Here is a 12,444-nt window from a genome sequence, read left to right as displayed (position 1 = left end):
TACATTTCTTTTATGTTTATTAGCAACATTTATTGCTCATTTTACAAATTAATTTATTTTGCAGATAATATTTCTGGAATTTACTGCATTTACTCAACATCCTGTAACCAGCCATCCTGCCACCTTGTTAGCCCTTTGTCATTGCATCAGGGACATACACATACTTATAATGAAATATGTCCTCATGGAAATGAACGCAATGGCATCATCCTCTTTTCTTTTGGCTTCAGTCACGTCTGTAATGAAAGCTTTATGTATCTGTTCACTCAAGATTTTATTTGTTTTTAAACAACAAGGACGTTTTCTTCGTTTTGTCTTTGTGATTTCTGCTCTATTCTTAATGTTCCCCTTCAGATTCATTCGAATTTCCCTCTGCTTGCTGCTCTTCGTCCACATTTACTGTGCATGTAAATCACAAGCCCAGACAGCATTAAAAACACAGGTAATGTTTGAGAAAATGGAAGCAGTGTGTTCATGGGAGCCATTCCCTTCCTCCTCACGTCTAATTCAGCTGAAACGTTCAAGTTCAATTAAACAGCTGGAAGAAGAAGAAAATGTGTGGAAGAACTGACTCAAATCCACTAAACATTTAGAAACAGCTGACATTACAGGACAGTTGGCATTCATATGAATTACATGTTAAGGTTTGTAACCTGTTGGACGACACAAAAGTGTCCTGGTGATAGAAGCGTTAGATCAGAAAATGCTCGTACTTTGGAAGGTAACAACAAACACCATATTGTGTGTTTGCGTTTTTAGCGATTGTTGCCATGCAGGTTGTGATTGTTGGTGGTACAGAGAACATCACAGGCCGGCGCTCCTGTGGTCACAGCTTGTCTGGGATACTTAATTACAACACCACACAGCCTGACAATGTACGATACATCGACCTAGAGTCGGTGGTTTCAACAGTTTGTCGCTGGACTATAAATGAAGTCCAACACCAGGATCAGCTACGCCTGGACCGCCGTACACTGTGATGCGGACGTATAATTCCACCTTAGCCCTAAAGTGTAAAGGGGGGAACCCTAACCCTGCTTCCATTTAAAGCTGTGAGTGTGAAACGAATGGCAGGCTTCGACTAACACTGGCCGTGACCCGGGGCTGAGCCTGGTGTGAAAACCTCTTATGTTTTAATACTGTTTTGAATCTTTTCATCTTATTTAAGTAATTACTGAGATAATATCCCATACCAAGGTTATTATTTTGGCCAAGATTATCATACTATTAAATTTTGTTATCAGCACATGCCTAGCTGTGCCTCTTAAGTCTACTTTATGCCCTCAGATATTCAATTTGGTTTCCTTTTTATTAAGATCCCCATTAGCTGATACAGCACAGACAGCCAGTCTCCTGAGGTGAGAAGATTAACAGGCTCTCATACTAATTCTTACAACCAAACTGCTGCTCCCACAGACAGCCAGGCCCCGCTCGCATGTGAAACACAATCACTCCGTTCACTGGTACGGTTAATCTAAAGCTCCATCCTGGTCAAACTGGTATGGGAACATTGAGCATTCCCAGCTCACACAGTGAAATAACGTGGGTCCGTACAGGCGCACAGAGCACAGAGGCAATATGACCTCACATGCCGAGCGAGAGGATAGTGCAAGGTATAAAACCCACGGTGGAGTTTTTTCATATCGCGCCGGCAGATTGGAGTTTCAGTTATGCAAACATTTCTCAGAGACAGAGCTGCTCTGGAGGCAGAAATAATTAAACCTCCATGGATGGAGCCAGAAAAAGTAGTTATTCAGAGTAAAAGTTAGCTAACTGGCAAACAGTTGGCAGAGGAAAACTTTTCTAAAAGCATACATTAAAAAATAAATTACATGATGTTTTTTTATTCATGACTGTGGAATTCAGAATATTGTTGCTGCCGTGGTAATACACTGGCTTTCCTTCTGATGCGTGTTCCCATGACAACATCAAACTTTATGGTTAATGACATGTTTTGCATCGTGCTTATTACCAACTTTCTGTATTGCCCTCTGGTCCAGGTGTCAAACCAGGCTGAAAACTGTCTGTTGTTAAAGGGGGAAAAAAGGGGGCCAGTCCATTCAGATCGATGTGAGAGTCAGTACTAACCTTGAAACATTAAATTCCTCTTTCATCCTGACTTTACATTTTTGCTGCAAGCCTTTGGTTGACTCATTATTATTCATGTAGTTAAAGGAAACATTTGACCGGAGCCACTGAAATACAGTATATATACTGAACTGTATGCCTTCATGTTTTATTTATTCAAAGACACCAACAGAGACATCTCAGGTTTTAGTTGCACTTTTAGTCAATGCTGGATTTTGTCTCGCAGCAATATGTTTTATTCATGCTGTTGGAGTGAATTCTGTTGTTGTGTATCAGCTGAGCTGTGTACACTCGTGTGATCTGAGTTGGTTCGCTGCTGGACCAGAGGGACTGCGATGGGGACAGTGATGTCACCGCAGAGTTATGAGGACTAGTTGGACTAGTTGGTTTTGCCTGGATGGGTTAATAGCGTGAGTGAGTGAAAAGGTTTCAGATGAAAGGGAAACCAGGAATGCAGACGGGATTGGTTGTTGGTAGCTTACATTATTTTGGCTAAACGGCATGATGAAATGATGTCTTTCTCTTCATATTTTTCACTTCCATGCCCTGTCTGTGGCACTCGGCCCCAATCCAGTTGGTTCCTTCTGAAGATGTAAATCTTTGAAAACAGGTCACGAATATATACATACAATTATTTGCTGGGTAGCAGCTGGGCACTGTAGTGTTTAGCTAAGGAGAAAATATGTATTTGTCGGAGGAAAGGTTACATTTTGGATCATCCTCTGGGGACCATGAATACTTCCCTAATCCTCTACGCCCCCCTCATATAAGGCTTCCATCAGCACACAGTGGGTTGGACCATCTGTTCACACCTGTAACTGCACTGAAGTCAGCCTGAAGTCAGGTCATGGCAGGTGGACAGGGGGACAGGGGGACAGGGGGACAGGGGGACAGGGGGCTGACCACTGCCTTTACACCCTTGTGTTGTACGTGCCTGCACCTTGAATCATATGTATAATATGTATATTTCATGCACCATTGTTGCTGTCCATGTTCTTGAACTCCCAACAGCTTCAGTCTGCCTCGAACCTCCAAATAGCAAAAATCGTATTTACATATTGAAGGACTTTACTCTGCTGAAACAATTTGGAGGCCCTCCACCTCTTTCTTCCCACACTTAACTTTTAACGTTTGTTTTCATGTTTAAATCCAGCTTTTCATTTCCCCACTTTTCATTTCGCTATTGTCTTAAAAATAAAACCCCTTTTCCGTCTCGCCTGCTGTCTCTAAGTCTTTCTTTCTTCCTCATCCTCTTCATCCTCCCTTTCTTTCTCAAGGTTTATGTTCAACATTGCAAGCCAAGAAAGAGAATCATCACTGTTGTCTTCATTATAGTTGGAGGATTAAAGCGAGGAGCCACCGCTGGATGTCTCTGCTCTGTGAGATAGACAAGGGGAAGGAAAAGAAGCCAGATAAAATTGCTGTAAAGGGGGGTTTGTTGTTAAGACAGACACATTAGGGTGCTTAAAACATGTTCAAATCTCATTATTATTTCAATATTTCAAAGAGACAGCATGCCACGTTTTCCTGAAAAGCAGCTGCTATTGCCGTTGTTTTTCCAGTACCAACGAAGTCTAAACCCAGTGGCTCATTCTTTCTCTGAGCTGACCCTGCTGCTCTGGTGGAGTCGGGTCACCATTATATCATAAAATGCTTTTGGTGTCTCCTTTTCTTCCTCTGCTAACCTGCCATTTCATCGTTATTGCCTCTCCCTCTAAATTCACTCCTCTCTCCCCTCAGTCTCCCAGGATTTATAAGCCTGTTAGAGCCACTGTACTCCAAGCCTCTGTCTTCTTAGCCATCAGTCTCCTGCTCATCTCCTTGATCGTCTCCTTCCTTCACCTTCCTTCATCTTTCCACAACTTTCTGTCTTTGAATGTTAGGATGGACAAAGCTTCTGAATACAATAAAGATCCATCTGATGAAAGCTTTCTCTCTTCTGTGCGTCTCTGTAGGTGTGGATGTGTGGGGGTCGGATGGAGGACATCCCTTGCTCCAGGGTAGGACACATCTATAGGAAGTACGTCCCCTACAAGGTCCCTGGTGGGATCAGCTTGGCAAAGGTAATTCTTCACACCGTGTGCCTCCACGGTTCATGGCAAAATACAAGACAGCAGATCAGTCACAGATTTTCTGTACAGTAACAGTCTGATACAGGGGTTCAGCGTCAGTACGATGCTGTCACAACACAACAATGGATCACATCAAACTGTGAGTATCTGTAAGACTGATGAAGGATCTGCCGTTTTATAATCATGTGAGCTCAGGTGGCATAAAACAAAGGGCACACCTGCTGAACCTAAAGTAACGAACAGCATGGAAAGTGAGAGAAGCGCACATCAGAGTGAACAAATAAACAGCAGCAGTCTGAATAAACGATAGTGGAATTGGGTGCTCGACAGTGAAAGATTCCATTTGAACTTCAGTGTATTGTTCACGGGATGAAGACTGTCCACACACTGAGACTATAGGACACACTGAGACTGTAGGACACACTGAGACTATAGGACACTCTGAGACTGTAGGACACACTGAGACTATAGGACACACTGAGACTATAGGACACTGTAGAAAATGTAACAGTAAACCAATAAACTAAACATGCTCTATCCTCTAAAGATACAGATTCATACTACACCTTCATAAAATGACAGGTTTAGAAAGCAGTAGTACTAACCATGACTAATAAATTGATCTTGTGGTGATCAGTGGGGTTTATGCAAATATTACATTGGATTCAGTATCAGAAGATACAGTCGTGAATATTAAATGACTTAAATCAGGGGCAAAATAAACTATGTTCCTTTATATTTAGGCATCGTACCGCTCTTTGTAAGCTGGAGGACTCCATCAGGTCTGAATGAATAACAATGTCCATTGTCAGATATTCTGTAGCTTTTAAATGGAGCAAGAGAAGTGAATGAACCTGTCTAATTAAGCTCAAGTATGACACATCAGCACACACACACACATCATCCTCGTGTTAACTGGTCTTTAAGTGGTGCAGGGTAACAAACGGCAGCGTTTTCGTGTCCTACGTCCTGTACTAAGTGCTCTCCTCTTTCTCGTCACGAGAGCTTTGTACAGTCTGCTCGGCATCTGACAAAAGACCACCAGACGAGAGGCAGCAGGATGCAGTGTATCCACTATCTATGACTCATAGCCTTTGCAGGTGTTGCTGTGAAGAATGAGCTTAAGTTTCTTTGTTCCTTGTATTCTTCAAAGTACCGACACAGAATGAGAAATTGTCTTAAAGCGCTAAATCATCTGGGATGTAGCCGAACACCATTCATTATGTATGTCTCTGCCGCAGCCGGGAACTTGGCTCGGTTTGGCTTAGTGTGCAACTGAAAGGCTCTGGCCTTTGTTTAGATTTTTTTATTCTGACCAACAATCTTTAAACAGGACCTCAGTGGAATGCTGATGGTCCTGAATCAACCTGACCCTGCAGATAAAGGAGAACATTTACATAAAGGTACTTTGTTAAAGGTTTTATTGTGATACATCCTTATTCTTTTTATCATCAGTTTTTCTTTTTTATTCAAGTGCTACAGTACTCAAACTAAAACTGCATTCATGGAGACCTACAGATAAGGTCACCTTCAATTCAGTTGGCTTCAAATGGATTTCCGTGGTGCAAGGTTTCAACAGCTGTAGCAAGAAAATGGAGCAAAACGTTGCTGTTAGGTTGAGTTAGTCCGAGGCACATTCAAGAAATGGACACCACTGTCGGAGCAGACTGCCTGAGACCAATATACGGTTCTAACTGTGTGAACATTTATGTGGTTCCAATGTGGTTTATTATTATTTTGTGTTTGTTTGTGGCAGGCTCACAGGTGTTCTGGGAGACTTGAGACGCCTGCTTAGTGTATTAACCTAACGCTCTCTTTGATTTGATTTCAGAACCTAAAGCGCGTGGCAGAGGTGTGGATGGACGAATACGCCGAATACGTCTACCAGCGTCGGCCCGAGTACCGACACCTGTCGGCAGGTGACATGACGTCGCAGAAGGAGCTGAGGAACCGCCTCAACTGCAAGAGCTTCAAGTGGTTCATGAGCGAGGTGGCCTGGGATCTGCCCAAACACTACCCACCGGTGGAGCCGCCGGCTGCAGCGTGGGGAGAGGTTAGGATTAGTTTGTGAAATTGCTTTGATAAGTACGGGGAAATTAAGTCCAAGATGGATGTTAGACTCACAGATTACATGCAGAAGAAAATGCACTGAGAAATATAAACAGATAACAACGATAAATCAACAGAGCACAAACCTTTTATTTTATCTCAACTTATTATCTAAATGTATTCCTACATGTGTCAATTAAGAAATGCTAGGATGGATCAGACCTCTGTTTCTCCAACACGTCAGTAAATCAAACACAGCACAGTTCATCATTTCAGAGAGGTGCTGCGTATGCTCTAATGCACACCTGACTGACGGGTGAGTTGGAGAATGAAGTCATCTGATAACAAGGTACTGAACTCCCTCCTGCTGTCAGCACTAACTCGTTTATTTAAAGTTTGTTCATGACCGATGAAGGACCTTTATGGTCTTTTAGTTTCAGAAATAAAAAGAAACTGCAGAGACAAACGTTAGAGGAGTAAAAATATCAAAGGACGGGGGAAATGAGTGTAAAAATGTATAATGACTGCTCCTTAGCTAAAAGCAAAGTTTTCATCCTTTTGTTTGAAAATGTCAGCGATTTCTACTTCCCCTTAACTTTTCTGGAAAACTTTTTTAATGCCTAAAGGCTCCTTCCCCAACTCTGGTTCTCAACAACCAAACAGGTTGAAATGACTGTATCCACCATGACATACTGAGCTTATCATTAAAATATTCAGCATCAAGTCATGGAAGTACAGTATTTAAAAATCTATGAACCACTTCCTTTACTTAATGCCAGAATCTGCATGTGTGCGTATATTATCCAATTACAATTTTAGAAGCGTGAATAAAAACCAATAAAAACCGTATCAGAATCAACCTGAAGTGCACCTCAAAGACGCCCTAAGAGCTGTCTAAAAGCACAAGATAAAACAGTCCATCTTTCCAGAGAAGCAGGAGCTCAGTTACCTTTACATTAGTCTGCCTTTGTTGAGTTTTTCTGCTGGTGAGACTGTAGCAGAGTTATTGCTGTGTACGAGGATTGGATTGGGCTGTATGTAGCACAAACACTGCATGGTGCTATAAAGTGCGCTGGATACAAAGGTGACCATCGCAAGGCACGTATCATGTTCAATTCAACAAAAGGTTTTTGACTCATTAAAAATGAAATACCAGTGGAGGTTTTCCAAGTTGAAAGCAGAGGGGTGTGCATCCTGCTGGAGGTAGTGATAGCAAAATCCCCAGTGGCAACTGCAGACAAGACACAGTGATGAAACATGTTTGCAATAACACAGAATTGTTATCTTCTCCTCCTGCATGCTGCAACTATCATCAGGGCATCCTGGGTGCTCATCCAGGGGCCACACATGCCTTTGGGCCCTTCCAAGTGTACAAAAAAACAAAAACATTGAACTGCTGGGTAGAAAGGGCAAACCGACAGCACTGCGTCCCCTGGACGACAGGGACATGTTCAGATTTGTGTTAAAAAGAGAAGTGGGACCAAATAAGACAGAGTTAGACACAGGCACTAGTAAGAGTGGATACATACTGATTACTGAACGCAGATCCAAAGTCAGTCTTACCCACATGTCATTTTATAGGTCCGGCCATGAATAAAACAGATGGGACCTGTGCTGCGACTGTCCATGACTGAAGAGCAAGCACTCCCTGTTTTAGTGACTCCATGGCCACGTGTCCTTGTGTTTGTGTGTTTTGTAGATACGGAACGTGGGCAGTGGGATGTGTATGGAGATTAAACACTTTGTGTCAGGGAGTCCCATCCGCCTGGAGAGCTGTGTGAAAGGGCGCGGTGAAGTGGGCTGGAGTCATGGACAGGTGAGGGTCATTCATTACACTCTCTCTCGTAAAATGTCTCCTGAGGCCTTCGTGCCGTACGGTAAAGGACCATGACACATGAACACGCTCGCCTTGAGACCCGTGAGCCTCTTTTACCAACTGTATTCTTTAAGCGAAGACGCAGTGATGCACAAAAATGATATGACGATGATCGAAACAAGTCAAGTCAGAATTGTTCAGCCCAAAGTTTGATTTAGAGAGCTTTACGACTTTGAAACACAAAAAACAGTCTGTGTGTTACAGTTGAGACGTGTTCCCTGCAGGTGTTAACGTTCGGGTGGAGGGAGGATATTCGGGTGGGTGACCCCATGCACACGAGGAAGGTCTGCTTCGACGCCATCTCCCACAACAGCCCCGTCACCCTGTTCGACTGTCACGGCATGAAGGGAAACCAGCTGTGGCGCTACAGAAAGGTAAGAGGAAAGTGGAGACCAAGAGTTTACTACTGCTATTTCTGTGTAATGTGAACGGTGTTAACTCGTGACGAACCGACAGAGATCACACAGCACCGTAGATAGACAGGATGTTTTAACCTCTTCCAGCATTGTTTTGGTTTTCTTTCACTGCTTCCATTAACCTCCTTCACAGCAGCAGCAGGTAGCTGCAGGCAGCAATGAAGCTTCGATGAGTCCACTGTACACGACCTGCTCAGCAGCAAGAGGCAGACAGACAAAGTTAGCGACTAGCTGGTGAATACAGTGAAACATTTAGCAGCTAAAGAGCCAGATGTTCCCCTCAGGAGGTGGTGGAGATGAAACCGGAGCTAAAAGGAGGGTGAACATTAGACTTACATTCATCAACACAAACATGACTCCACTGAATGCTGCTCTGTGTCTGCTGGACGTGTAAATGTACAACATGTATGAGGTGATAATATGTCAACGTTAATGCAGGTGGACCACAAGAAGCTAAAACTCTTCAGGTTGATAACTAACTGGGTTATCTTCATTATAAGTAATGCGATTTTTATATTTTCATTCGTCAGCAAAGAGCCTGTTGAGAGGGGCCTTAATGAATCCTTTTGACCACATCAGTTTTTTTTCTGAAGCTTATTATTTGTCAAACTAAACATGTCAATGGCACTTTTATTTATATCTATTTATTTTATTTATATAGCACATTTCATTACAAGTGAACTCAATGTGCTTCGGACACCCGCAGACACGCTGCTTCACCCGCGCTGTGTGAAGGAGAGGTACCGCAGCTGCTGTCGGGCTTTACAATCAGACCTGCTCCCAGCAGACCTGCTCCCAGTAGACCTGCTCCCAGTAGACCTGCTCCCAGCAGACCTGCTCCCAGTAGATCACGCACACACCGACAATCCACATATTTTCTTCTGTGAACTTGTAAATTATAGTTGTTTTTTTAGCTTTAGTAGCTTTTTATTTATCATATCTTGATTTTCTGCTCATGTCTCTTGTTATTGCACTATCCTGTACGCTGCTGTAACAATGCAAATGTCCCCGCTGAGGGATTAATGAAGGATTATCTTAAAATATAAAAATATAGGAGCAAACATGAAAACATAAGTAACACAGGCAACATCAATATAAGAATATAAGCATGACGACAAACACGAAGGACGCTGCAAGATGTTTCGAGCACTTGATGAAAAGATGCATCCTTCTGTTTGTGTGCACTGAAATGTGTGACTCATGAAAACCATACGGATTTCATTTCTTCTTTTCTTTTTTAGTTTCAGTGAAAAACATTACCAGCTGTGGGCCTGACTCAGTTTATCAGTTTATAAACTGACAAATAGCGAACAATTAAGTTATTAAGTAAAAAGTTTGACAAAAAGACTTAAACGACATCCTGCACCTTCGAAAATACACCAGCAGACAAGACACCACCTGCCTCATCATCACGTAACTTTCTCTTATCACTCCAAATCAGTTTTTAATCTGTTAATTAATACACATCTTGACATGAACACCAGCCCTCTCCTGCACATCACCGTCTGAAGAATGACCCAGAGATAAAACCTGTTTGAAATGGATTTATCTTGCTAGAATTTAAAATTTAACATAAATCTTGAATGATAGATAAAGTTTGCCATAATAAATATTAGTATAATGTTTCACTCTGTTTATTTCTTGTAAAACATGCCTGTGTGAATGTGTCCACTGTCCTCCTCTGACTTGTTTTGATTATTAATTATTAATTGCACTACAAAATGAATTCCCACACAAAAACAAACAAAGTGTGGGTTGAGTGGTACATAACGGCTTAACATAACAAATCTCAGTCAAACAAATTGTATTTATTTGCGAGAATGTAATGCAGGGTATGTTGTTTTACATTTTTCACTAAAATCATATCAAGAAGGAAATAAATGCCCTGTGAGTTTACTGCTCGTACATGAATAGGCCTGTTGTCTTTTCTCTTTCCTCCAGGATAAGAGTCTGTATCACCCCGTCAGTAACAGCTGTATAGACAGCAGCCCGAGCGAGCGGCGGGTCTTCATGAACACGTGCGACCCCCCCTCCCTCAGCCAGCAGTGGTTGTTTGACAGAACCAACGCCACCGTGCTGGAGCACTTCAACCGGGGCACCAACCAAGGCCACTGAGCCGTGAGATGAGGCGTCTTCCACACAAAAAGATCATGAAACAATGATCACGATCAGGTGAATAATAACTTTTATTTGATCCTGTTTTGTCAGGAACAAAATGGTGCTTTCATTCATTGTCAGATGCATATTTCTGTATTTCAAGTCAGGGATTTGGCAATAAGAGAAACAGAGTTACACCAGCTTCATTCTTTAAACTGTTAAATATCAGATTTTCTAACCAAACAACACATTGTGTGGGCTGCTGTAAGCTGACTGTTCATTTTGCCTCTGTTTCACCGTTGCTCAGATACGAATGGAAGCTACAAGTGAATAACGTGCCGCTTCAGAAACATTCCCCGTGGTACAGCAGTGATCCAGCGTGCTGCCTGAACAACAACATCCAGAATACGATCATACAGCATCAGCGTGTGATGAGGTAAAAGAAAGACGCTTGCCTGAGCACCAGTGCCACCAACAGCCAATTAAATGTCAGCTCAAGTTCACTTCCAAAATAAAATTTCATTCACTGTCTGTATTCTGTCCTCCCCCAGGGTGGGAGAACCACGGTGAACCCTGATTGTCCTGTGGACACCCAGAGAACACAGAGCTCTTACAGACTGAAGTTTGGACCTCAAGATGGCAACCTCCAGAAATGTGCAAAGATGCTCCTGTCTTTCATCGCCAGTTTAAATCCGTTAAACACGAACTCTGTGCTGGATTTAACGGATTGTCTGTTTTTGGACCTTTTTTTTTTTTTACCTTGTCCTTTTCAATTGTTGCCTTAACAATTCCAACAATGGGAAATACCGAAATACCTGGACCCTATGTTTTCATCGGAGGCATCAAAACAGCATGGGGACAAATGTGGGACTTTTTTGCAAGCTGTAATTCTACGAAAACTGGAAAAAAAATGCCAAACGTTGTTAAAACAAGGATTCCTGCACAGTGTGCAGATGCATTGCAAGTATGTCTTTTATTGAAGGAACAAAATCGTGTGCAGACTCATCGTTAAAGTGCAAATATATAGTATGTATATATATATATATTTTCTACTGAGCAATAAAGCGACACATTTATATATAGGTTATGTGTATTTCTATCAAGGTTTTTTCATTTAAATGCTTATAATTTTTTACGCTGTCTGACAATTTAATGGTCACACAAGTTAATGACACAGTTTCCTTGGAGGCCTGAAGGAAATATAAAAAACATGTATGTTGTGTAGTAAATCAGAGAACATGTCTTCATGAAACATAAGCTGAAACTCATCTAGCATACTGCATGCTTAGCCACATGCAGTGCTGCTGTTGTTTGGTCTGGTGGTTGGTTGGTGGACGACTTGGTCCAGTAATTTCTCAACAACTATTGAATATATTGCTATGACATCTATGATCCCCAGGTGATGTGTCCTAATAACTGTGGTGATCCCCTGACTTTTTTATCTAACACCACCACTTTAATGTTTTGGTTCTCTGCTCTGACGGCGTTTTCGGTCGCAGCTGTGAAAAAGTTCTAGAAACCCGGCTGCTAGCTGGTGAAGTGTAGCATTGAGCAGCTAAAGAGCCAAATAGTTCCCTCAGGAGACCAAAGCTAAAACAGAGTGAATATTGGTATTACTTTCATCAGGTGACACAAACTTGGCTCCAAACGAGTATTCATGTTGCTTGTAACTGCTGGATCTGTAAATAAGCAACTGTTTGCTAAACAGTTCGCCACATCAACTGAAAAGATGTGTTCACAACTTGTTTCTGCTGCCCCCAAGTGGCCAAAAAGTCTGTTACTGCAGGTTTGAGTGACTAATGACTTTTAATTCATCCAAATTTGTCCAAATACCTGTGGAACTGAC

General features: G+C 42.1%; 1 protein-coding gene across 1 annotated transcript in view; it reads left to right on the top strand.

The window, feature by feature from the left end:
• Positions 1 to 10,616, top strand: part of LOC139295145 (polypeptide N-acetylgalactosaminyltransferase 10-like) — a 55,686-nt gene extending 45,070 nt beyond the window's left edge. Inside the window, exons 8-12 of the mRNA XM_070917254.1 lie at positions 4,044 to 4,151; positions 5,992 to 6,213; positions 7,909 to 8,025; positions 8,310 to 8,459; positions 10,443 to 10,616. Coding sequence (XP_070773355.1) covers positions 4,044 to 4,151; positions 5,992 to 6,213; positions 7,909 to 8,025; positions 8,310 to 8,459; positions 10,443 to 10,616 — 771 coding nt within the window. The remainder of the gene's footprint in view (positions 1 to 4,043; positions 4,152 to 5,991; positions 6,214 to 7,908; positions 8,026 to 8,309; positions 8,460 to 10,442) is intronic.
• The last annotated feature ends 1,828 nt before the right edge of the window (positions 10,617 to 12,444 follow it).

This window comes from Enoplosus armatus, chromosome 13, assembly GCF_043641665.1.
Source record: "Enoplosus armatus isolate fEnoArm2 chromosome 13, fEnoArm2.hap1, whole genome shotgun sequence".
NCBI classification, from domain to species: domain Eukaryota; kingdom Metazoa; phylum Chordata; class Actinopteri; order Centrarchiformes; family Enoplosidae; genus Enoplosus; species Enoplosus armatus.
Note: the sequence above shows the minus strand (reverse complement) of the source record. Positions and strands in the feature narration are given on the sequence as shown.